We start from the raw sequence: 27805 nt of genomic DNA on the forward strand, positions 1-27805 counted from the left end.
GAGTGAGTTTGGATTTTAGAAAGTGTGCGATTAATGGGAAACGAACATTTATTGCAAAATGAGTTTCTTGTGACTTTCGAGTAAGAGATACGTTTAAGGACGCTGGAGAGGGTCGCGTGGGGTGGAGTGCTGGTGAGTTTATGGAATGTAGAAAGGAAGAACTGTAAGAGATGGAATTTTTTTTTGGAATGAATAGATTTGGTGAGCAATTCGAAAGCAACCTTTTAAAAAAGAAGAAGAAAAAAGTGTTATAATATACGACAGAATATAGCACTTCAGGGGAAAGTTTAAACATTTTTAAATTGAACAGTGAAAACTATTTGGGGAATGGGGGTGAAATGGGGGTGAAACACGTGGTCGAAGAACAAACGAACGAAAAGTACAAAGAAGGAAATGTTTTTGTTTTTTCTTGTTGTTTTTTTAGTTAAGATTTTAAACAAGGAAGTATGGGTGACACGACTGGGAAAAACTGAGAGAACGAAAGTAGGACCACAATCGACCATGGAGAGAAAACAAAGCCTCAAGGTAGGAAGCTTAAAGAACTAGGCCGCAAATCAAGCGGCAGGAAATACTCCACTATTTTATGCAGGTATGAAAGATTAACACCGAGAATCTTCCTGGGGCCACACGATAGGTGCACACACGTGAGATAAATACAGTATCGCCAAAAATACAATTGTGAACAATTACTTAACTTCGAGCCTGTGTGAAGATCGTGGACAGCTTCGAAAAACCGTGACCTCCCCGACAAGATTTCGCGAGATCTCTAATTACTATTATCTCCCTGAACATGATGAAACACTACCAATGGCATATTAATACAATATATAAAATCTATACTCATGGAAGAGTGAGGTGACAGAGTATGAAGTCAAATCACAAACAAATGGCAATTTCAACCAGCCATGGTGGTGTAATGGTTAGAGCGTCTACCCTGAGTTGGGGAGGTCGTTGGTCGGTTACAAATTGGTTCTAAAGGTCGTTGGCTCAAACTATTGGTGGTTTAAATGCTCATTGGTTCAAACGGTCGTTGTTAAAAAACCCCTGCCGAGTCATAGCAAAAATCTCCTTTTTTTTTTGTATACAAGATCGAGGCTCATGAAAGATCTAACATTATTCACACAAAAAGTCAACCGACAAATAAAACACAAAATAAGGGGAGTGGAACACAAGATGGGGAGAGAGGGGGAAGGACACAAACACAACATTTGAGAGCAAGGACATCGAGAGAAATTTGGGAGGGGGAGGGCTTGGGGGGAGGTGGGAGAGGTATAAAACATATCAACACTGCAAGGTCTTCCAGGAAAGAAGTTGGAATTTCAAAAAAAGTGCACCTGGGGTGAATAAGTGGGGTTAGAAAAGATCAAGGTTTTGGATGGGGGAAGATAAGAGACGGTGGTGAACAGCTGTTTTAAAGACCTGGAGGGAGGAGTGGGATTGAAGGGAGTGTGGGAGTTTGTTCCAGAGGCGGGATAAAAGGGGAATGAAAGAGTGAAGGTGAGCAGAGAGCCTAAATTTTGGCAGTTCAACCATAACAGGGTTGCTGGCAGATCTTGTGCGACCTGCAAGAATATTTGGGGGACATAGCTCAGAGAGAGCTGGGGGAGCAAGGTCAGAGAGGGGTCGGTAGAAGACAGAAAGACCACCAACCTGCCTGCCGTGAGTGAGTGAAAGGCCCTCGGAGTTAGCTTCATCGCGGGAGATTCCAATGATTCTGAAAGCTTTGGTTTCAACAGCGTGAAGCCGAGCTAGGTGTGAGGCAGGAGCACCAGCCCAGAGGGGAGAGCAGTATTCCATTGAGCTGCGGATGAAAGCCTTGTATGTGGTGAGGAGCTCAGGTGTGCCAAGGAAAGACTTCGCACGACGGAGGATGCCCAGTCGGCGACTGGCTTTGGAGGCCAGCTTGGAAATGTGGTTTTCCAAGGAAAGATCATGGCAGATAGTGAGACCCAAAAGCTTGAGTGACAGAACTTCTTGGAGAGGATTGTTGAGAAAGTGGATGGGAGGGTTGTCCAGTCGGTCTTTTCGGAGAGACATAGTTAGAGTGTGAGATTTGTCAGGATTGCAAGACATGTTCCACTTGTTTGACCAGTCTGTGATTTTGTCCAGGTCTGCAGAGAGTGAGGAGGCTGCAGACTGCCGATCTGAGGGATGAGGAATGGAGCGGCAGAGAATGGAGTCATCAGCAAAGAGATAGAGAGGATTTTCCAGAGAGTCGGAGAGATCATTGATGAAGACCAGAAAAAGCACAGGGCCCAGAACACTGCCTTGGGGAACTCCAGCCAGAACAGGAAGAGGAGATGAGAGAAATCCATTCAGGGCCACATGTTGCCTACGACCAGAGAGGAAGTCCTTTAAAAATGGTGCTTGCATCTTCTTTACTTGATGCTCAGCATTTAAAAAAGTTCGTGCTTGGATAAACAAATATAGCTATGTTGTTAATAATAGCACAGGCTTTAATGGGCCCAATGTCATTCTCCTGAGTCAAAGTTCCTTTTTAATGAACTCTTATTATTATAATAACACAACCTACCTGAGCTACAGCAATAGGAGGATGTATGAACATTAAAAAGAGAGGCGAGGCAAGGGAATGGTGTTTGTGTGTCACTGAGGCCTCCTCTAGTTATTCTCTGTTTGACGAAATTAGAACACATTTACCTTTGTTTTCATTGATAAACATTTTCATAACTTGTATTTCACAAAAGTGCAATTTGAACTATTGTTGCCATTTCTTCAATCACACATCAAATGGAATATGTTGTCTGCATCTTGTTTGAGTTTCCTTGTCCTTGTGAAATTCCCATTATTACCCTCATTTAGAAATTACTGTTTACGAAATTGTTTGTAAACAAAAGTAAATTTTGTTTACGAACAATTTCGGAAACAAAATTTACATTTCACTGTTTACGGCTTGTTCACGAAATTACTGTTTAAAAACAGATACATTAAAAATGTTTAAACAACTCCTCTGTGACTGAGACTTGAATATCGAGGTCAATTTTTGACTTTAATTATTGAGATTCTAGACAAGTCACTGTTCACAAGAAATGCATCTGTATTCTTTATTTATTTGTAATCTCCTTGCAATGTAGATGTTGGTGAAAGAGCTGAATGTCTGGAGATGAAATGTTACCATGCTGACAAGGAAATATTTAGGACAAACCTTGTGCAGGCATTGTATAAATGGTGGAGAACAGCCAAACATGACAAAGAAAATGCCAAAGTATATGGAACCATACCAAGCAGCAGACAAAAAAGAAACCTGATGGAGAAAATACCAAAGTATTTGGAACCATACCGAGCAGCAGACAAAAAAAGAAACATGATGGAGAAAATGCCAAAGTATATGGAACCATACCAAGCAGCAGACAAAAAAAGAAACATGATGAAGAAAATACCAAATTATTTGGAACCATATCAATCAGCTGCCAAAAAAAAAACATGATGAAGAAAATACGAAAGTATTTGGAACCATATCAATCAGCAGACAAAAAAAAGAAACCTGATTCAGAAAATACCAAAGTATTTCGAACCATATCAATCAGCAGACAAAAAAAGAAACATGATGCAGAAAATACCAAAGTATTTGGAACCATATCAATCAGCGGACAAAAAAAGAAACCTGATGCAGAAAATACCAACGTATTTGGAACCATACCAAGCAGCAGACAAAAAAGAAACCTGATGCAGAAAATACCAAAGTATTTCGAACCATATCAATCAGCAGACAAAAAAAGAAACATGATGCAGAAAATACCACAAAGTATTTGGAACCATATCAATCAGCAGACAAAAAAAGAAACATGATGCAGAAAATACGAATGTATTTGGAACCATACCAACCAGCAGACAAAAAAGAAACATGTTGCAGAAAATACCAAAGTATTTGGAACCATATCAATCAGCAGACAAAAAAGAAACATGATGGAGAAAATACCAAAGTATTTGGAACCATATCAATCAGCAGACAAAAAAAGAAACATGATGAAGAAAATACCAAATTATTTGGAACCATATCAATCAGCAGCCAAAAAAAACATGATGAAGAAAATACCAAAGTATTTGGAACCATGTCAATCAGCAGACAAAAAAAGAAACATGATGCAGAAAATCCCAAAGTTTTTGGAACCATATCAATCAGCAGACAAAAAAAGAAACGTGATTAAGAAAATACCAAATTATTTGGAACCATATCAATCAGCAGACAAAAAAAGAAACATGATGGAGAAAATACCAAAGTATTTGGAACCATACCAAGCAGCAGACAAAAAAACAAACATGATGGAGAAAATACCAAATTATTTGGAACCATATCAATCAGCTGCCAAAAAAAAAACATGATGAAGAAAATTCGAAAGTATTTGGAACCATATCAATCAGCAGACAAAAAAAAGAAACCTGATTCAGAAAATACCAAAGTATTTGGAACCATATCAATCAGCAGACAAAAAAAGAAACCTGATGCAGAAAATACCAAAGTATTTCGAACCATATCAATCAGCAGACAAAAAAAGAAACATGATGCAGCAAATACCAAAGTATTTGGAACCATACCAAGCAGCATACAAAAAAAGAAACATGATGGAGAAAATACCAAATTATTTGGAACCATATCAATCAGCAGCCAAAAAAAAAACATGATGAAGAAAATACTAAAGTATTTGGAACCATATCAATCAGCAGACAAAAAAAGAAACATGATGCAGAAAATACCAAAGTATTTGGAACCATACCAAGCAGCAGACAAAAAAGAAACATGATGCAGAAAATACCACAAAGTATTTGGAACCATATCAATCAGCAGACAAAAAAAGAAACATGATGCAGAAAATACGAATGTATTTGGAACCATACCAACCAGCAGACAAAAAAGAAACATGTTGCAGAAAATACCAAAGTATTTGGAACCATATCAATCAGCAGACAAAAAAGAAACATGATGGAGAAAATACCAAAGTATTTGGAACCATATCAATCAGCAGACAAAAAAAGAAACATGATGAAGAAAATACCAAATTATTTGGAACCATATCAATCAGCAGCCAAAAAAAACATGATGAAGAAAATACCAAAGTATTTGGAACCATGTCAATCAGCAGACAAAAAAAGAAACATGATGCAGAAAATCCCAAAGTTTTTGGAACCATATCAATCAGCAGACAAAAAAAGAAACGTGATTAAGAAAATACCAAATTATTTGGAACCATATCAATCAGCAGACAAAAAAAGAAACATGATGGAGAAAATACCAAAGTATTTGGAACCATACCAAGCAGCAGACAAAAAAACAAACATGATAGAGAAAATACCAAATTATTTGGAACCATATCAATCAGCTGCCAAAAAAAAAACATGATGAAGAAAATACGAAAGTATTTGGAACCATATCAATCAGCAGACAAAAAAAAGAAACCTGATTCAGAAAATACCAAAGTATTTCGAACCATATCAATCAGCAGACAAAAAAAGAAACATGATGCAGAAAATACCAAAGCATTTGGAACCATATCAATCAGCGGACAAAAAAAGAAACCTGATGCAGAAAATACCAACGTATTTGGAACCATACCAAGCAGCAGACAAAAAAGAAACATGATGCAGAAAATACCCAAGTATTTGGAACCATATCAATCAGCAGACAAAAAAAGAAACCTGATGCAGAAAATACCAAAGTATTTCGAACCATCTCAATCAGCAGACAAAAAAAGAAACAGGATGCAGAAAATACCAAAGTATTTGGAACCATATCAATCGGAAGACAAAAAAAGAAACATGATGAAGAAAATACCAAATTATTTGGAACCATATCAATCAGCAGCCAAAAAAAAAACATGATGAAGAAAATACTAAAGTATTTGGAACCATATCAATCAGCAGACAAAAAAAGAAACATGATGCAGAAAATACCAAAGTATTTCGAACCATCTCAATCAGCAGACAAAAAAAGAAACAGGATGCAGAAAATACCAAAGTATTTGGAACCATATCAATCGGAAGACAAAAAAAGAAACATGATGAAGAAAATACCAAAGTATTTCGAACCATCTCAATCAGCAGACAAAAAAAGAAACATGATGAAGAAAATACCAAATTATTTGGAACCATATCAATCAGCAGACAAAAAAAAAACATGATGAAGAAAATACTAAAGTATTTGGAACCATATCAATCAGCAGACTAAAAAAAGAAACATGATGCAGAAAATACCAAAGTATTTGGAACCATATCTATCAGCAGACAAAAAAAGAAACATGATGCAGAAAATACCAAAGTATTTGGAACCATATCAATCAGCAGACAAAAAAAGAAACGTGATGAAGAAAATACCAAATTATTTGGAACCATATCAATCAGCAGCCAAAAAAAGAAACATGATGGAGAAAATACCAAAGTATTTTGGAACCATATCTATCAGCAGACAAAAAAAGAAACATGATGCAGAAAATACCAAAGTATTTGGAACCATATCAATCAGCAGACAAAAAAAGAAACGTGATGAAGAAAATACCAAATTATTTGGAACCATATCAATCAGCAGCCAAAAAAAGAAACATGATGCAGCAAATACCAAAGTATTTGGAACCATACCAAGCAGCAGACAAAAAAGAAACATGATGCAGAAAATACCAAAGTATTTGGAACCATACCAAGCAGCAGACAAAAAAGAAACATGATGGAGAAAATACCAAATTATTTGGAACCATATCAATCAGCAGACAAAAAAAGAAACATGATGAAGAAAATACCAAAGTATTTGGAACCATACCAAGCAGCAGACAAAAAAGAAACATGATGGAGAAAATACCAAAGTATTTGGAACCATACCAAGCAGCAGACAAAAAAGAAACATGATGGAGAAAATACCAAATTATTTGGAACCATATCAATCAGCAGCCAAAAAAAAAACATGATGAAGAAAATACCAAAGTATTTGGAACCATATCAATCAGCAGACAAAAAAAGAAACATGATGCAGCAAATACCAAAGTATTTGGAACCATACCAAGCAGCAGACAAAAAAGAAACATGATGCAGAAAATACAAAAGTATTTGGAACCATATCAATCAGCAGACAAAAAAAGAAACATGATGCAGAAAATACCAAAGTTTTTGGAACCATATCAATCAGCAGACAAAAAAAGAAACGTGATGAAGAAAATACCAAATTATTTGGAACCATATCAATCAGCAGACAAAAAAAGAAACATGATGGAGAAAATACCAAAGTATTTGGAACCATACCAATCAGCAGCCAAAAAAAACATGATGAAGAAAATACCAAAGTATTTGGAACCATATCAATCAGCAGACAAAAAAAGAAACATGATGCAGAAAATACCAAAGTATTTGGAACCATATCAATCAGCAGACAAAAAAAGAAACCTGATGCAGAAAATACCAAAGTATTTCGAACCATATCAATCAGCAGCCAAAAAAAAAACATGATGGAGAAAATGCCAAAGTATTTGGAACCATATCAATCAGCAGACAAAAAAAGAAACATGTTGCAGAAAATACCAAAGTATTTGGAACCATATCAATCAGCAGACAAAAAAAGAAACATGATGGAGAAAATGCCAAAGTATATGGAACCATACCAAGCAGCAGACAAAAAAAGAAACATGATGGAGAAAATACCAAATTATTTGGAACCATATCAATCAGCAGCCAAAAAAAACATGATGAAGAAAATACCAAAGTATTTGGAACCATATCAATCAGCAGACAAAAAAAGAAGCATGATGCAGAAAATACCAAAGTATTTGGAACCATACCAAGCAGCAGACAAAAAAAGAAACATGATGGAGAAAATACCAAAGTATTTGGAACCATTTCAATCAGCAGACAAAAAAAGAAACATGATGGAGAAAATACCAAATTATTTGGAACCATATCAATCAGTAGACAAAAAAAGAAACATGATGAAGAAAATACCAAAGTATTTGGAACCATATCAATCAGCAGCCAAAAAAAACATGATGAAGAAAATACCAAAGTATTTGGAACCATATCAATCAGCAGACAAAAAAAGAAACATGATGCAGAAAATACCAAAGTATTTGGAACCATACCAAGCAGCAGACAAAAAAAGAAACATGATGGAGAAAATGCCAAAGTATTTGGAACCATATCAATCAGCAGACAAAAAAAGAAACATGATGCAGAAAATACCAAAGTATTTGGAACCATATCAATCAGAAGACAAAAAAAGAAGCATGATGCAGAAAATACCAAAGTATTTGGAACCATACCAAGCAGCAGACAAAAAAGAAACATGATGCAGAAAATACCAAAGTATTTGGAACCATATCAATCAGCAGACAAAAAAAGAAACATGCTGGAGAAAATACCAAAGTATATGGAACCATATCAATCAGCAGACAAAAAAAGAAACATGATGAAGAAAATACCAAAGTATTTGGAACCATATCAATCAGCAGACAAAAAAAGAAACATGATGCAGAAAATACCAAAGTATTTGGAACCATATCAATCAGCAGACAAAAAAAGAAACATGATGGAGAAAATGCCAAAGTATATGGAACCATACCAAGCAGCAGACAAAAAAAGAAACATGATGGAGAAAATACCAAAGTATTTGGAACCATATCAATCAGCAGACAAAAAAAGAAGCATGATGCAGAAAATACCAAAGTATTTGGAACCATATCAATCAGCAGACAAAAAAGAAACATGATGCAGAAAATACCAAAGTATTTGGAACCATATCAATCAGCAGACAAAAAAAGAAACATGCTGGAGAAAATACCAAAGTATATGGAACCATATCAATCAGCAGACAAAAAAAGAAACATGATGAAGAAAATACCAAAGTATTTGGAACCATATCAATCAGCAGACAACAAAAGAAACATGATGGAGAAAATACCAAAGTATATGGAACCATATCAATCAGCAGACAAAAAAAGAAACATGATGGAGAAAATGCCAAAGTATTTGGAACCATATCAATCAGCAGACAAAAAAAGAAACATGATGCAGAAAATACCAAAGTATTTGGAACCATATCAATCAGCAGACAAAAAAAGAAACATGATGGAGAAAATGCCAAAGTATATGGAACCATACCAAGCAGCAGACAAAAAAAAAGAAACATGATGGAGAAAATACCAAAGTATTTGGAACCATATCAATCAGCAGACAAAAAAAGAAACATGATGCAGAAAATACCAAAGTATTTGGAACCATATCAATCAGCAGACAAAAAAAGAAACATGATGGAGAAAATACCAAAGTATTTGGAACCATATCAATCAGCAGACAAAAAAAGAAACATGATGCAGAAAATACCAAAGTATTTGGAACCATATCAATCAGCAGACAAAAAAAGAAACATGATGCAGAAAATACCAAAGTATTTGGAACCATACCAAGCAGCAGACAAAAAAGAAACATGATGGAGAAAATACCAAATTATTTGGAACCATATCAATCAGCAGACAAAAAAAGAAACATGATGAAGAAAATACCAAAGTATTTGGAACCATATCAATCAGCAGACAAAAAAAGAAACATGATGGAGAAAATACCAAAGTATTTGGAACCATATCAATCAGCAGACAAAAAAAGAAACATGCTGGAGAAAATACCAAAGTATTTGGAACCATATCAATCAGCAGACAAAAAAAGAAACATGCTGGAGAAAATACCAAAGTATTTGGAACCATATCAATCAGCAGACAAAAAAAGAAACATGCTGGAGAAAATACCAAAGTATATGGAACCATATCAATCAGCAGACAAAAAAAGAAACATGCTGGAGAAAATGCCAAAGTATTTGGAACCATATCAATCAGCAGACAAAAAAAGAAACGTGATGAAGAAAATGCCAAAGTATTTGGAACCATATCAATCAGCAGACAAAAAAAGAAACATGATGGAGAAAATGCCAAAGTATTTGGAACCATATCAATCAGCAGACAAAAAAAGAAACATGATGGAGAAAATACCAAAGTATTTGGAACCATATCAATCAGCAGACAAAAAAGAAACATGATGCAGAAAATGCCAAAGTATATGGAACCATATCAATCAGCAGACAAAAAAAGAAACATGCTGGAGAAAATGCCAAAGTATTTGGAACCATATCAATCAGCAGACAAAAAAAGAAACGTGATGAAGAAAATGCCAAAGTATTTGGAACCATATCAATCAGCAGACAAAAAAAGAAACATGATGGAGAAAATACCAAAGTATATGGAACCATATCAATCAGCAGACAAAAAAAGAAACCTGATGCAGAAAATGCCAAAGTATATGGAACCATATCAATCAGCAGACAAAAAAAGAAACATGCTGGAGAAAATGCCAAAGTATTTGGAACCATATCAATCAGCAGACAAAAAAGAAACATGATGCAGAAAATGCCAAAGTATATGGAACCATATCAATCAGCAGACAAAAAAAGAAACATGCTGGAGAAAATGCCAAAGTATTTGGAACCATATCAATCAGCAGACAAAAAAAGAAACGTGATGAAGAAAATGCCAAAGTATTTGGAACCATATCAATCAGCAGACAAAAAAAGAAACATGATGGAGAAAATACCAAAGTATTTGGAACCATATCAATCAGCAGACAAAAAAGAAACATGATGCAGAAAATGCCAAAGTATATGGAACCATATCAATCAGCAGACAAAAAAAGAAACATGCTGGAGAAAATGCCAAAGTATTTGGAACCATATCAATCAGCAGACAAAAAAAGAAACGTGATGAAGAAAATGCCAAAGTATTTGGAACCATATCAATCAGCAGACAAAAAAGAAACATGATGCAGAAAATGCCAAAGTATTTGGAACCATACCAAGCAGCATACAAAAAAGAAACATGCTGGAGAAAATGCCAAAGTATATGGAACCATATCAATCAGCAGACAAAAAAAGAAACATGATGGAGAAAATACCAAAGTATATGGAACCATATCAATCAGCAGACAAAAAAAGAAACATGATGGAGAAAATACCAAAGTATATGGAACCATACCAAGCAGCAGACAAAAAAAGAAACATGATGGAGAAAATACCAAAGTATATGGAACCATATCAATCAGCAGACAAAAAAAGAAACATGATGGAGAAAATACCAAATTATTTGTAACCTTGCTAGCAGCATTGGTTAGCAGTAAACTGTTGTTTAGTTGCTGTTGTTGTTTAGCACTAGAAGCATACTATCGACCAAATGTGGACGACTTGGCGCATTGACTGAGGGTTCTCCAGTAATGTGGACTTGTCCTTTGCATATCAGCAGGAACTGGATTCCAAATCAAAGCAAAATGCACAAAGTACTGTTATGATGTAATTTACTGGCTCATGGGATTCCCACAATACCAGTAATCCTACATAACACAATGAGCCAGATATTGCATGGTATTGACCAAGTAGTTTATTTTCTGGATGATATTTTGCTCACAGTAACTATGGTGGGAGAACGTTTGAAAATGTGGGATTAGGTCATGTCCAGATGACAGTGATATGGTATTTAAGGGAAGCTCCTCATTTGGGATTTCATGCAGAATTTAAGAGTACACGGTGTAATGGATTGATGCTCATGGGATGCACCCAACAGATAATAAGATGGCAGGAATCATAAACGTCCCAGCACCAACTAATGAGAAAGAGCTGTGGTTAGTCTGCGGAATGTTAAACAACTACTTCTTAGTAAATCTACCCACACTGTTGTAACCATTTTGTGTTTGGTTGAAAAGAGATGTCAAATGGAGCTGGAGTCATAGTGTGAATCAGATTGGACACGTTGTTTGGTCACCAGCGACCCAGCAAAGACTTGTTGGATTGTGATTCATACTTTTGGGAGATAGGTGTTATTTTAAATGGTGATTTTTTTTTCTTTTTTAATACAATAATTTGGACTGAACTTTTCTTCAATGGGGTATATATTTTTTATTTACATTCCAACCTCAAATTATTTTTTTATTGAGCAATTTTATTTATTGAGCAATTTTCTATTATCAATATCTTATTATAATAGAGCAAACATATATGGTTATCTATGTTTATATGCGATCAAAACGTCTTCTTCTTCTTCTTCAAATCAAATTAACACCCAAAACACAGTCCGTGAACTCTTAATTACGTTTAGACTGCTGAGACCCCTCAGACCTTTCACGACGCTTTAAGTCGCCCAAGACCCTTAAGACCACCAATACCCCTGAAGACCCAAAATACCCTTAAAGACCAAAAATACCCTGAAGACCCTAATGGCACCAAAGACCCAAAATACCCTTAAAGTCCCAGAGGATCCAAAAGACCCTGAAGACCCAAATGGCCCCGAAGACACAAAACACCATGAAGACCCAAAAGACCCTGAAGACCTAAAAGACACCGAAATGGTCAAATATGCCTATCCCTCTGAAAGACGTGTGGTGAGGCCGAGTCGTGCTAGTTTAAATAATTGAATCAGCAATTTTACTTATTCAGCAATTTTTTATTATCAATATTTTAATAATTGAATCAGCAATTTATTTAATGAATAATTTTATTTATTGAGCAGTTTTCTATTATTATCAATAATTACCTCTGCCACCAAAGGTGGATGGAGGTTATGTTTTCACCCCCTGTCTGTCTGTCCGTTTGTTTGTGAACAAGATATCTCAAAAAGTTGTGGACGTATTCGGACGAAATTTGGGAGAGATGTAGCGAATGTGACAAGGACGAAATGATTCGATTTTGGTGAAGATCCCGATCCGGCTACTATAATTTTAAAAGTGATTCTTCACCATTGGGAGATAGGGCCAAAAACGATACATAGCAGGATATCTCAAAAAGTTGTGGAAGGAATTGGACGGAACTTGGTGGACCGGTTGGGTGTCTGACAAGGACGATTCGATTCGATTTTGGTGAAGATCTGAATATGGATTCGGATATAAGAATTATTTACATTTTAAAAGTGATTCTTCACCATTGAGTGATATTGCGAAAACCAACATATAGCACGATATCTCAAAAAAGTTGTGAACGGATGATTTTGATTAAATGTGATTCTATATTGTGATTTTCTGGTCTACTCCAGGATCCAAAAGGTAAACCGTCCACCTGGCAGAGGTATTCTCTCTACTGAGTGCCATTCTAGTTTAATAATTGAATCAGCAATTTGATTTTTTGAGCAATTTTTTAATCAATATTTTAATAAATGAATCAGCAATTTTATTTATTGAGCAATTATTTATTATCAATATTTTAATAATTTAATCAGCAATTTTATTTATTGAGAAATTATTGATTATCAATAATTTAATAATTTAATCAGCAATTTTATTTATTGAGCAATTTTTTAATCAATATTTTAATAAATGAATCCGCATTTTTATTGATTGAGCAATTATTTATTATCAATATCTTAATAATTTAATCAGCAATTTTATTTATTGAGCAATTATTTATTATCAATATCTTAATAATTTAATCAGCATTTTTATTTATTGAGCAATTATTTATTATCAATATCTTAATAATTTAATCAGCATTTTTATTTATTGAGCAATTATTTATTATCAATATCTTAATAATTTAATCAGCATTTTTATTTATTGAGCAATTATTTATTATCAATATCTTAATAAATGAATCCGCATTTTTATTTATTGAGCAATTATTTATTATCAATATCTTAATAAATGAATCCGCATTTTTATTTATTGAGCAATTATTTATTATCAATATCTTAATAAATGAATCCGCATTTTTATTTATTGAGCAATTTTTTATTATCAATATCTTAATAATTTAATCAGCAATTTTATTTATTGAGCAATTATTTATTATCAATATCTTAATCATTTAATCAGCATTTTTAGTTATTGAGCAATTTTTTATTATCAATATCTTAATAATTTAATCAGCAATTTTATTTATTGAGCAGTTGCAGTTATTTTTTTCGACTTCTCTGTCAGATATTGGGAATTTTTAAAATGGTGCTTTTCCAGGGGAAAAATTGCTCAAGTTTGTACTCACTCAAGACAGGAATCTTTTTTTTCCCAATGTTTTACAAATCACTCATGAATGAATTGAAAGACAATGTTGTTCTCGAGGACTAGCTATTAGTTGAGAGTAATGAGTTCCCTGCTAGGGTTAGAGTTGTATTTTTCTGTGTGATCTGTTAATTAGATGGAAAATTATCAAGCTCCTGTCTTGGGTGCCATTCCATCTGGGGCAGACTTCCTCTTTCATTCTCAACTTGCAGCACAGGAAAGCTAATTGCCATTTTATATTGGACAAAGTAATATGTGTTCGGGTCACAGTGCCCTATTGAAAGAATCCAAATCCAATTTCCAAAGGTCAGCTTCGAGTTACCCAGCCCTAAAATGACCCCCATTAATTTCCATTGGTAAATTTTCAACTAATTCCGAACTGCACTCTGGCTTAAGTCATTAATAAATTTTCTTTGGATAAAACTTTGTGCACCTTTCATCCTACCATATGTTGATAAATGATATTTACTAAATGATACAATCCATAAAGAATGTCCGTAATGCAGGCCATCCTCAAAATAATCTTAAATCAGACTCTTTAATTGTCATTAATCGTTTCTTTTGTTTAAAGTTTAAACTCTCCAGTCCAAATTCGTTAACAAAAATTGGAATGAACATCTTTTCATGCTTGGCCCATCCTTCCTTGTTAAATGGCACTTTGCATGGAAACATTCACCATGGCCCATGTTGTTCTTGCCATGTTTTTTTCGACATTCCATATAATGCCTCAATTCACATGCCCTGCTATTGTCAGGTTTCAAATGAATTTTTAAAACTAGCTCGGTACCACGGCTCGTAGCAAAAGATGATAACGTTATTGCATAATAATGCTCATACATTGCGATGGCAATTATTATTTGGAATGTTTCTTTCTTTGTTGAAATTGGGGGATTTGCATTAGTGTGTGTGTGTGTGTGTGTGTGTGTGTGTGTGTGTGTGTGTGTGTGTGTGTGTGTGTGTGTGTGTTTTGCTTGATAAAAGGTGGAATTGGCTCTGTATTACATCATCTGGCTTCAAGATTGTTTTTTCTGACTTATGAGGCACACTATATATAATCTGTTTTTCTCTCCATTTTTCTTGTGGCCCAGCCTGCGAGCTGATGTCCCAAGGAATCTTAGCGATGGTGAGCAGCACTGGATGCAGTCAGGCGAGTGCGTTACAGTCCCTCTCCGATTCGCTGCACATACCGCACCTTTATGTGCAGCGCAGTATGGATGAAGCTCCTCGCACAGATTGTCTGCTCTCACACACCGGATACACTCTGTCCATGCGCCCGTCCTCACACCTTGCTGACGTGGCTCTTCGTGCCATTACTGACTTTCACTGGCAGCGATTCCTTATCTTCTATGATTCTTCATTTGGTGAGTAGACCATCATTTAACTTACCCACATACTTAATGCCACATATTTTATTGATGATGAGTCTAATTATTTTTTGCTCAAAACTTTGTGAAATGCTCTTTGTGGAACGACTATCATGGAAATAGGCCCCTCTTTTTACTTATCAAATGAGATGGAAGTCTGTTAAAATGAGCATTGGTAACATCATTAGATAAGAAGGCACCTGTTATATATATATATATATATCAATATATATCAAAATATTGTATGTATATTGTTGTGAAAATAAACCAAGTCCACAACTTTGTACCATAGGTAGGCTTAATCTCAATCAGATCTTTAGCATCATCCTGCAAAATACAATCATGCAATAGATATCAGGATCTTGGCATCATATAGGGAGGATCGATTATATTAGTCAATGCAAGCAAGCCTAGAATACATGTGCGAGTATGTACCGTTCAGGACTACATGTCATAGTAAAATGTCACAGGAGTGGCTCCGCGTCACAGACGTCCGAGGTCTTATAGACGCCCCTCTGCGGTTTAAGTGGGCATCACTCCTGGGTTCAACTTTGACATACATTTTCACTACATTCTCCCCACCGTTAGAACTACACTGCCGCTAGGCAGGAATCAAGCGTGCGTCAGCATTAATTGATTGGGGACGTCATTCCGTGTCAGTCGGTCCATCCGTAGCGGTCAGGGTGGCGAATTACTCTGCCAGCACGGGTCCGGAAACTACCGGGTACGGCCTCCCCAAGCCCAGAGTCCCCTGCATCGGAGTAGCCGCTGGAGGCAGGTGTCAGAGGGGGCACCTCAAGGCCTTCATGCAGGGGTGTATTTGACGAAGGAAAGGTCGGCAGATGTTCCATAGAGGAAGCTTTGGGGGAGTCCATAGACTCGTAGATTGGTTCGTCGATATCCCCATAAGGGTCGATGACCCCACATGGGGCGAGATGGCATACGGAGACAGTGGACTCGTGTCCATCTGCCGTCATCACACGAGCATGCTCGGGATTAGCCTGGAGTACCTGCACCTTATCCACTAAGGGGTCGTACTTGCTTGTGCGAACCGCACATTTGAGATAGGCCGGCCCCGGCTCAGCGAGCCAACTGGGTAAAGATCGGATAATACCCGAGCTTCTAGGGTGGTGGAACAGTCTCTCGTGAGGAGTCTGGTTGGTGGCCGTACATAGTAGAGCCCTGATCGAGTTCAGCGCCGCAGGTAGCGACCAAGCCCATTTATCGAGGCCACGGCCGAGGGGCCTGAGACTTAGCATGACGGCCCTCCATATAATCCCATTGAAGCGTTCGACCTGCCCATTCGCCTGGGGCCTGTACGGTGTGGTGTAACTCGAAGCGACATTATTTTGGAGCAAGTAACCCCTCACGTCCTGGGACAGGAACACCGCACCCCGATCGGTATGCACGTAGGCCGGATACTCGAACATAGAAAAAAATTCTGCAGGCACCGTATGACCGTGGCAGCCGTCATATCCACACACGTGTAAGCAAAAGAGAATCGCGAGTACTCATCAACGATAGTGAGCAGCTAACGAGAGGTACTCGACACCGGCAGCGGCCCTTTGAAATCCATTGCCAATCTCTCCCACGGTCTAGTAGCCCTAACCAGCGTCCCCATGGGAGGGTTGTAAAAACGCGGTTTGAGTTCCGCACATATGGCGCAGTCGCGGCAGATCTGGCGGATGTCCTCAATCGAGTACGGCAGATTACCACTACGCACAAAATGAGCGAAACGCGTCACCCCAGGATGACACATAGTGCCGTGCAAAGCCTGCAGACCCTCCAGAGTTACGATACCCGCGCACGTAGCCGGCCTCGATAAGGCGTCAGCGACCAGGTTATCCTTCCCCGGGCGATATTTGATGGTGTAGCAGAAGTCGGCGAGTTCGATACGCCAGCGAGTGATTTTCTCATTCTTAATGCGTTGAGCATGTAGGGTGTCGTACATGAACGCTACGCTTTGTTGGTCCGTGATGATTTGGAAGCATCGCCTGAGTAAGTACGGTCGCCATCGCCAAATCGACTCAACGATGGCGTATGCTTCCTTTTCGACAGTCGAATGCCTCCGCTCAGCGGAGGTGAGAGTCCGCGAAAAGAAAGCCACCGGGCGCCCCCCCTGGGAGATTGTTGCCGCTATCGCATGATCCAAGGCATCACTTTCTAAGACGAAAGATTCGCTCTCGTCGATCGTCACCACAGCGGCGCCAGCGATGTCGGCCTTAAGGCCCCCGAAGGCTGCCAAGGCAGCTGGGCCCATGGGGAACGTGTCGCAGGCCACAAGGGGGTGGAGCTTCACGGAGAAATTTTGCACCCACTTCGAATAGTGGGCGAACAGCCCACGAGCACGCTTCAGCGAAGCTCGATCGCTAGGCGGAGCCATATCGAGCAAAGGTCGCAGACGCTCCTTATCTGGAGAGACAGAGCCATGGGTCACGGTGTACCCCAGAAGATCTATCGTGCGTAGAGAGTAACGACACTTAGCCTCATTCATGGTTAGGCGATACCTCTGCGCGACCTCGAGGAAGCGCTTCAGATTAGCATCATGATGCCCCTGGTCATACCCACAAACCGTAAGATTGTCCAGATATACAAAGACATCTGTCAAGTTCTCCTTAGTAACAAGGTCGTCCATAGCCCTCTGAAAACAGGTGACCCCATTCGTTACCCCAAAAGGTAATCGGGTGAACTGGTATAACCTTTGACCCGATTCAAAGGCGGTATAGATGCGATCAGCCATAGAGATGGGGATCTGATGATATGCACTACGCAAATCGAGAGTGCTGTAGACTGAGTACTGGGCCACCTGTCGTACCAGCGCGTCCATACCCGGTAACGGGTAGGCGTCCAGCTGTGTAAAGCGATTAACCGTCTGTGAATAGTCGATTACCATGCGTCGGCGATGGGCTTCACTTCGCACCACTAAGACCTGGGCCCGCCACGGCGACCGGCTAGGTTCTATGATACCCTCCCTTAAGAGCTGGGCCGTTTCTTCCGCAATGAATTGCGCGTCCGCTCGTGAGTAGCGCCGTGATTTTACCGCTACAGGAGTGCAGTCAGTGGTCAGGTTGGGGAACAGGGAAAGAGGCTCAATTTCCATTTTCGCTAGTGCACACACAGCAAGCGTGTCAGTCCCACCGAATTCCATTTCCAAACGTCCGTGCCGCTTAAGAAAATCGTGTCCTAACAGAATGTCGGCACATAAAGCAGGCAAGACCATGAGATGCACATCTGGAAACATGCGTCCCTTTATCACAAGTTTCAATCGACATTCCCCTTTTGTGCTGAGCCGAAGCCCCTGGGAGGCCATGAAGATCCGTCGTGTTGTCCCGAGGACCGGCCACCCATGTTTACGCACCAGTCGTTGATCGATAAATCTATCCGTAGATCCCGTGTCGACTAAAGCCCATGCAAAAATGCCTTCGACCATGAGTGGAATAATGGCCTGAGCAAGGCCGGAAGATCCGGCAGGTATTGAGCCATCCGGGCGAAAAGATCGCGCCTCGCGTGTGGAGCCCACGCCGGCTGCAGTTTTCCAGTCGTTTGAGCGGCCTCCGGAGGGCCCTCGTGTCAAAGGCATAGTAGATCCGGCAGGTATTGAGCCATCCGGGCGAAAAGATCGCGCCTCGCGTGTGGAGCCCACGCCGGCTGCAGTTTTCCGGTCGTTTGAGCGGCCTCCGGAGGGCCCTCGTGTCAAAGGCATAGTTGGAGCTTCAGGAGCTTGTAGTCCGTACGAGCAGCCATCAGGGGGCGCTCGTGTCACGCGAGAAGGATCGCAGCCATCTGTAGTTTCACGTGCTGAGGCAAGAGCGTGTAGTTCGTACGTGCTGCCATCAGAGGGCGCTCGTGTCACATGCATTGTTTGCGTCAAAGCGGGAGCTTGTCGTTCGTTTGAGTTACTTTCGGAGGGCGTTCGGATTCCAGTCGAGGACGGTCGCTCCGCGGTCGGTCGTGTTCGCGCCATTTGTTTTGGCGGCCCGATGTATCTCACCAAGGTCGAGCATGCAGCCAGGGGCCCACGATGAGGAGGACCGCTCATCAAAGTCGGGTGAGGCGCCCCGCTCTGTGCTCGGTCCGTTGGCTCGGCGATAAGCCCATTCAAGGTCGCGCGAGTTCGTGCGCCCTGCGCGGTCTTCCGACAGACTTTTGCAAAATGTCCTTTAGTTGAACACAAATGGCATATTGCTTCTCGAGCCGGACACGCTGACCTGGGATGCTGTCTGTTGCCACAGAAGTAACACGTTGCATTTCGTACAGGCCTTGGCCTGGCCGCCGTAGCCGCAGCCAAGCCAGAATACGAGTCCACCTCGGGAGCGGCCAAGGGCTCCGCTAGCGTGGTCGGGTCCGCTCCCGTATCCTCGGCGGTAGCCCTCTCCGGTCGCGTGAGTTGAGAAGTCCCCGCGACGACCCGTGTGTGGTCATAGGCGGTAGATTGTTCCCGGGCCTCAGTGTAGATGTGAGCCACCCGTAGAGCCTCCGTGAACGTCAGGTCAGCTGTCTCCAAAAGTCTGAGCCTGAGAGCAGGAGCCGTAAGCCCAGAGATCCCAGAGAATCCCAGAGACGTAAGCGTCTCGGACAAGATCGTCCTGGATTTGCTCGTGAGTGCGGACCTCTTGGGTACTGTCCGCTAGTAGTTGTCGTAGCTCCTGAGCGAAGCGGTCTATTGACTCAGTGGGCTGTTGCTGCCGCGATGAGAGCAGATACCTGGTGTACACCACGCTCCGTTTCTTAATGTAAATACGCTTTAGCTCCGCCACAGCGGCATCGTACGTTGTACATCGTCCAATGCTCCGGTAGACGTGGGGTCCACTTTAGTCTGCAGAACGTCCAGTTTCGTTTCAGCAGTGGGAGCGGTCTCCTGGGCTTTGAACTGGTTCTCCAGTGTCCTGAGCCAGTGAGTTAACTCCGACCCCGAATCCGCAGCTTGTGGGTCGGCGCTGAAGGTCGGTACATGGATCATCCTGTGTCCCGCCATTTCCGTAGATCTTGATTGAGATTAAATGTTGTGAAAATAAACCAAGTCCACAACTTTGTACCATAGGTAGGTTTAATCTCAATCAGATCTTTAGCATCATCCTGCAAAATACAATCATGCAATAGATATCAGGATCTTGGCATCATATAGGGAGGATCGATTATATTAGTCAATGCAAGCAAGCCTAGAATACATGTGCGAGTACGTACCGTTCAGGACTACATGTCATAGTAAAATGTCACAGGAGTGGCTCCGCGTCGCGGACGTCCGAGGTCTTATAGACGCCCCTCTGCGGTTTAAGTGGGCATCACTCCTGGGTTCAACTTTGATATACATTTTCACTACATATATATATATATATATATTTCTTAGATTCCATGTACAAAAAAAGTAATATAGGTGTGAATAAATCAGCCAATAGAACTCCAGGGGTTATCTTCAAAACAAAAGTGTCCTCTCACTGACCATTTAGCAACTGACAGGATATAGTTTTGTTTCTTTTTAATGCCCTTGTCATTGCCTTGGCAGCAAATCATTCCAAAGGTGAGTAATCCCTGCTGCAGGCCCTTCCTCTCTGTGATTGCCATGATGTCCGTTGAAGGTAACCTCAGTGTAGGCCTGCCCGACTGTGAGCTTGTAGTCAGGATTGTCAGAAGGGTTGTTCCTACATTCAACTGCTAACGAGTACAAGTCACTAATTGCTCATTTTCAATAGCTTCCACATTCATTCACGAATTGCTGGTGCATGAAATGGTTTCATTAAAGTTGAAGACACTTTTGCAGTTTACGAGGTCAATGGTGCGCTGGTCATTGGGATTGTTGTTGGATATCTCATAAAATGGACTTTCTTCAGTGAGCATTTCTGAGTTTCATTTCCGTTGGTCATGCCATTTCAGATACAAACATATTATTTTATAATCTTGATGAATACAACTTTTCACATCAATGGCTGGAACCATGCGCTGTCATTTTTGAAAATAACATCTGTCAACAATGCGCATTTGTTCCCTTTTGACAATGTGCCTTTCATTTGCTTACAAATGCCACAGGTACAGGTTGATTTCTTTATTCGAGAACCCGAAATCATTCCCGTAGACTAAAAACTATATCTGTTAGCAACCTAAAATTTTGCAGAAATGTAGTCCAATGTTACAGAAAGAAGAAACGTGATTCTGAGAGTTGTCAGGTATCACGTGATTACCTGCGCCACCAAAGGTGGATGGAGGTTATTTCCACCACCTCCCCCACCCCCCTGTGTCTGTTTGTTTGTGAACAAAATATCTCAAATAGTTGTGGACGGTTTGGGCCGAAATTTGGCAGAGATGTCGCGTATGTGACAAGGACCAAATGATTAGATTTTGGTGAAGATCCGGATTCGGATTCGGCTACCAGAATTTTAAAGCGATTGTTCACCATTGGGAGATAGGGACAAAAACGGTACATAGCAGGATATCTCAAAAAGTTGTGGATGGATTTGGACGAACGTTGTTGGACATGTTGTGTGTGTGACAAGGAAGAATCGATTCGATTTTGGTGAAGATCTGAATATGGATTCGCATATGAGAATTATTTGTTTTTTTTAAGTGGTTCTTCACCATTGAGTGATATGGCCAACCAGGCGGAGGTGTGCTCTCGACTGAGTGCCGTTCTAGTTACTCCCTCCAGAGAGTAATGCATTCGATTTCGATCGTGTCCGTGTCCGTGTGTGTGTGTGTGTGTGTGTTCGTGTGTTTGTGAACAAGATATCTGGAAAAGTTCTGAACGGATTTGGATGAAAGTTGGTGGGATGATTGCCCTTGGGATAAGGAAGAATTCATTAGTTTTTGGTGAAGCCCAGGATATTATTCCGGATCCAGGAATTTTTTGAAGGATTTTTTTTACCATTGGAAGATAGGGCTCATTGTTTTTAACATTATCTTCTATATATTCTATATTTAACATTGTGATATGAAAATAGTTTTCATATTTGTTGTAAATGTAGTTTAAACTCGTGGTTATGGGTTAGAGCGGTGTATTTTATTAGCAGCGTCGTCTTCAAGGTTCTTTTTTTAAATTTATAATAAAGACATATTCTGTCATTTTAAAACGAGCAAAGTGTGTATTCGGTTTCCCCGTTTCATAAAATGTATCGTTTGATACGTATAATGCTTTAAAACTGTTTTTTTGTTTGTTTGTTTTTTTACCTCAGAAGAGATATCAACATTTACCTCAGCGAATGTCAATCGCGGTGTCAGTATTTGATGAATTTATAAAGACTTCGGTGAGTTATAAGTGTGAGCAGCATGTGCACGGGATTCTTCCCAGAAGAATGAGTGGTCGCATTAGCTTGTACGACTTAAAATGAGCGAGTTTTGTTGTCACGTTTGGGCCAGTTTTACATGTTGTATCCCTAAGGAATGAATCGAACGTTTTTCTGGCTTACAATTTTATTTGAAGTCACACATGTCTCAAAATGCACTCACTTATATAGAATTGAACGCTGAATCCGAAAATGTAAGTGAAATTGCCTTGTTTTAAAAAAAACATTATCTTCTATATATTCTAAATACATATCTGTGCAGTGTCTGTCTTGTGTTGTCTTGTCTTGTGTTGTCCCTGAACTACTCCCTCAAACTTTTGTGAAATCGTCCTATTCCAACTTGACCCACGGCGGGAGTATGCGCTCTACTGAGTGGCGTTCTAGTTTATCATGTGACCTGGCAGTGACATTTAACGGTTTTCACTCAGCCATGCCATGGTGCTCACTGTGGAAGAATGTGTGTTCCTGGTTGAACATTACATCAACAATGGATCCTTCAGGGAATGTCAAAGTCCCCTTGGTGGTCGTAGGAAACCTTCAAAATCAGTGACATCTAAACCGGTGAAGCAGTTCAGAGAAACAGGGTGTGTGGAAGTTAAAAAGCACATGCGCCAGCCAAGTGTTGTTACACCAGAGAGAGTGGACGAAGTGCGGGGAAGAAGGGAAGCAAGAGCCCGAAGGAATCTCCAAGACGTTCAGCACAACAAGCTCAATGTTCATATTCCGGTGCAAAGATGGCGGCCAGGACACTGAAACCTCATCCCGACAAAACCCATGCGCTGCACCAGTTACTGGAGCCAGACAATGCGCTGCACCAGTTACTGGAGCCAGACAAAGACAAACGTCTAACCTCCTGCGAGTGGCTCCAGAGGATGCTGAGAGAAGAGGACAATGTTTTGGATGTTATGTTTTTTTTACAGACGAAGCATCGTTTCATCTCTGTGGGCATGAAAATTCACAAAACACTCATTTATGTCTTGGTGAACAACCTTATGCATGAATGGCGTTGCTTTGCACGGAAATTGGTGTCTGGTGCGAAGTCAGAAAAGATTTATTGGCCAAATTGTCTTCACACAAACGGTAAACTGAGAATATGACGTCAACATAGTCCATGAGTTTCTTGGGAACCTTACAGAAGAGGAAATCAACCAAGGAGGGTTTCAGCAAGATGCGCCATGAACGAGCTTGGGCTCCTCTGGTGACCGTGGAGTGTCCAAATCAAAATGGCCACCTCGATCCCCGGATTTCTTTTCGTGGGGACATTCGAAGGATGTAGTGCATGCTGAACATCCACGCACTCTTGGTGGAATAAAAACAACAATCGGTGACACAATCAGCAATATTCCCCAAGAAATGCTTCACTCTGTCGGCTGCGAAGAATGCATTTGTGGCTCCAACACTGTGGTGGACACCTTCAACACTTCATTTAACGTAATCAATTGTGCGGACCATATCACATGTTTCTGTAACATGCGACATGAACACAAAACATGAGGTTCCGAAGTGTTGGGAATTATTTAGGGTTCGTGAATTTAATAAATCACCCTGTAAATCCGCAGTAAATGGCTCCTGTTTTCCTTACAGAGTTTCAAACTTGTTTAGGACGGAGCAACATTCAATGCAGAGAGTTGTATCGGATTGATTGAATATGATAAAGAGTTAGTGAAACGAAATCTGCTCTGCAGCAAAGCACAACAACTTCAGAGGTGCGACCAGGTGTTCGTTCCAGGTATGTTATTGTTGCTGTGTAGCCCCGGACAGTTCTCTCGAACAAGACTGCGGCGCCGAGACAGACGACTGATCTCGCAGGAGCGACCCAGAGATTCCCCCACATCTAGGATGGTGTACCTCCACCTTCACGAAGTGGGAGCCACGACAAACTTAGTGAGAGGGAGACTACAGGGAAAGAGCCAGCCGGTCCATGGGGACCGAAGGGCGCTCTGACCTTGACGAACCCGGCAGCAGGAAATAATGGGGAAGACTTGCCCCACCCTCCCCCCCTTCCCACGCCTCCTCCCCCCAATCCCTCTCCCTCCCACAGATCTCCTGATGTCCCTGCTTTCAAATGTTGTCATTGTGTGCTCCCTCTCTCTCTCCATCTTGTTGTCCTGCTCCCTTTATCATATGTTTTATGTGACAGTTTGTCTTTTTGTGAGCAATGTTAGCTCTTACACGAGCTTCGATCTTGTATACAAAAGAAAAAGAAAAAAAAGACGGCCCCAGACTTGCGTTGAGGAGTACAACCACCACGAAGAGGCATCCCCGATAGTTGCTCCCAGGTACGTTGGAAGAAAGGCAAAGCAATCACCAAATGTCATTTATTAATGGCTGTGCCATTCAAACAATAAACGGATGCTTGAGAGTTATTATATTACTAGCCGAAACCCGTGAAACATCCACGGAAGGGAGGATGTGGTGTATGGATAGAGTGTACCATTATGGATGGCATAGGGGAGCGCTCATGGGATCTTCTTCTTCCGTTAAGCTCCAATTTTTTCTCTTTAAGTTAAGTCCAATCAGTCCTCTCTGCTCGAAGTGCTCAGGCCATGCCTTCCCGCTCTCATACTTTTATTTCCGTTCGGCATAGAAAGAGATTGACATATCGTTCGTCTGTTTTCAGCTCGTTATCTTTAAGCTTCCTTACGTCTCGCCACCTGCTACACCTCTCTGAGTTACGAGGATTTATGCAACGCACCCGAGTATCGCAACGTCACTCCATTTAACTTTATTAAAATGACGATAAAGACGTTTCCTTATATATCCTAATTTAAAATGTTCAAGGGATTAAAAAGACCATTTGGTTCACACCACCCATGTTCACACCACTCGACTGTCCAATCAGCGGACGGCTCGCTTCGCCTTCACCCAGCAGACGCCAATACGATGGCGTCGTAAGATGGCGTCGTATCGGCAGTTAATCGGATGCTTTTGGGCCCCAACGTCGGCGAATTCAGATTTTTCGAGTGTGGCTGTACGTGATAAACAAAGAGCGCGGTTCGTAGATCGTAAATCCATTAGTGCCGTGGGCATCGGGTCACTGCGTGCGGCGTAAAAGGGATAACAAGGTCGAGTCCTTACGGTATTATATGGATTGTTAAGATAAAAATGAACAAGACTGAAATTAACTTTGTATCCACCCCGCCCCTCTCTCCCTCCTCCTTCTTCCCAACAAAAATGGGATGTCGGGATTCCTCTAAATTTTTTCATTTAGTGTTATAAACAGCATTAGGGACTGTTTAAAAAAGCTAATCATGTGTGTGTTTGTGTGTGTGTGTGTGTGTGTGTATGTGTGTGTGTGTGTGTGTGTGTGTGTGTGTGTGTGTGTGTGTGTGTGTGTGTGTGTGTGTGTGTGTATATATATATGTGTGTTTATGTGGATATATGTGTGGATGTGTGAATGTGTGTTTATATGTGTGTATGTGTGTGTTTGTTTGTGTGTGTGCGTTTGTATGTGTGTATGTGTGTATGACTGTGCATGTGTGTGTGTGTGTGTGTGTGTGTGTGTGTGTGTGTGTGTGTGTGTGTGTGTGTGTGTGTGTGTGTGTGTGTGTGTGTGTGTGTGTGTGTTTGGTAAAATGGGCGTATATTTTATTTATCATGTTAAAAGGTACGCATTTCATCTGTCATTCATTTTAGGGGAATTCAAATGGTTAATGTCAAGTTAAAACTTGTGTAAAATAAATCGTTAAACTTGGCAATGACATTATGCCTGACACATTTTCGCAGAGCTCCGGAAACTCAAAATTTGGCCCTACACCACTGTATATATCTATATACCTGTGTGTGTGTGTGTGTGTGTGTGTGTGTGTGTGTGTGTGTGTGTGTGTGTGTGTGTGTGTGTGTGTGTGTGTGTGTGTGTGTATGTGTGTCCTTCTATGTGAGTGTGTGTGTGTGTGTGTGTGTATGTGTATGTGTGTGTGTGTGTGTGTGTGTGTGTGTGTGTGTGTGTGTGTGTGTGTGTGTGTGTTTGTGTGTGTATATTGTTAATGTCTGGTATCCTTCTTGGGACTACAGTGCAGTAATTGGTCTTCATTTTGATTGTTGAATCTGCCTGAGAGTTTGTACTCATGTCATGAATCGATTTATATACAGTACCGTACTCATGTCTGTCCTGCAGATTATTTCCAATTCAGCAACTCCTGCCCTACATACGTCAGCACAACCTCGGACCGCCACCACCACCACCACTTGTTTATGTAATTTTAAAGCAAAAGTGGCTTTTTACCTTTGAATTGATTTGGATATTCACACTCATACTCACTTTTCCTCGTTTGTTTATAACTTTATCTTTTTGTGCACATCTCCACGCCATGTCAGTGTAGTTAAAATGAGTTTTTTCACTCTTTAGTAGACGGCTCTTCGAAAGCGGGTCTAAGTATAAGTTATTAAGTTACGTCAACAATAATTGTTTTTCGTGTTATTAATTTTGTCTGCAAAAGAAGATTTTATCAGGCGGATCTCGAAACGCTGTTTGAAACAAACGCTTGAACGCTTTATCGGTCAAACGCTTGAAACGCCACCTCTCCGTTGAATATCATATGGAATTGCTCTTACGCTCTCTCAATACTGGTAAATGCCTTCATGTATGAAATGGGTCGATACTCAAATCGTTCATGCAAGACATTTAATCGAAGATACACAGGTTTGCAATGCAGTGAATGGCAATGCAGTGCAACACAGTGACGTCACATGGTATCACAAAAGCTGACAGTGTAAAGTTTTCCATTTGCAAATGTTACACTGTTGGGAAAGGTCCCGCAACCTTTCAGTGTACCGAGTACCGGGTATTCAGCTGACAGTGTACCGAGTATCGCAACGTCACTCCCTTTAACTTTATTAAAATGACGATAAAGACGTTTCCTTATAGATCCTAATTTAAAATGTTCAAGGGAATAAAAAGACCATTTGGTTCACACCACCCATGTTCACACCACTCGACTGTCCAATCAGCCGACGGCTCGCTTCGCCTTCGCCCAGCAGACGCCAATACGATGGCGTCGTAAGATGGCGTCGTATCATCAGTTAATCGGATGCTTTTGGGCCCCAACGTCGGCTAATTCAGATTTTTCGAGTGTGGCTGTACGTGATAAACAAAGAGCGCGGTTCGTAGATCGTAAATCCATTAGTGCCGTGGGCATCGGGTCACTGGGTGCGGCGTAA

The 27805-nt window shown here is 40.5% G+C and overlaps 1 protein-coding gene across 1 annotated transcript in view; it reads left to right on the plus strand.

The window, feature by feature from the left end:
- LOC137433231 (glutamate receptor ionotropic, delta-1) overlaps positions 1–27805 on the plus strand; it is an 889585-nt gene that overhangs the window by 323860 nt on the left and 537920 nt on the right. Inside the window, exon 3 of the mRNA XM_078784012.1 lies at positions 15096–15368. Coding sequence (XP_078640138.1) covers positions 15096–15368 — 273 coding nt within the window. The remainder of the gene's footprint in view (positions 1–15095; positions 15369–27805) is intronic.

This window comes from Myxine glutinosa, chromosome 8 (assembly GCF_964187855.1).
Source record: "Myxine glutinosa chromosome 8, kmMyxGlut1.1, whole genome shotgun sequence".
NCBI lineage: Eukaryota > Metazoa > Chordata > Myxini > Myxiniformes > Myxinidae > Myxine > Myxine glutinosa.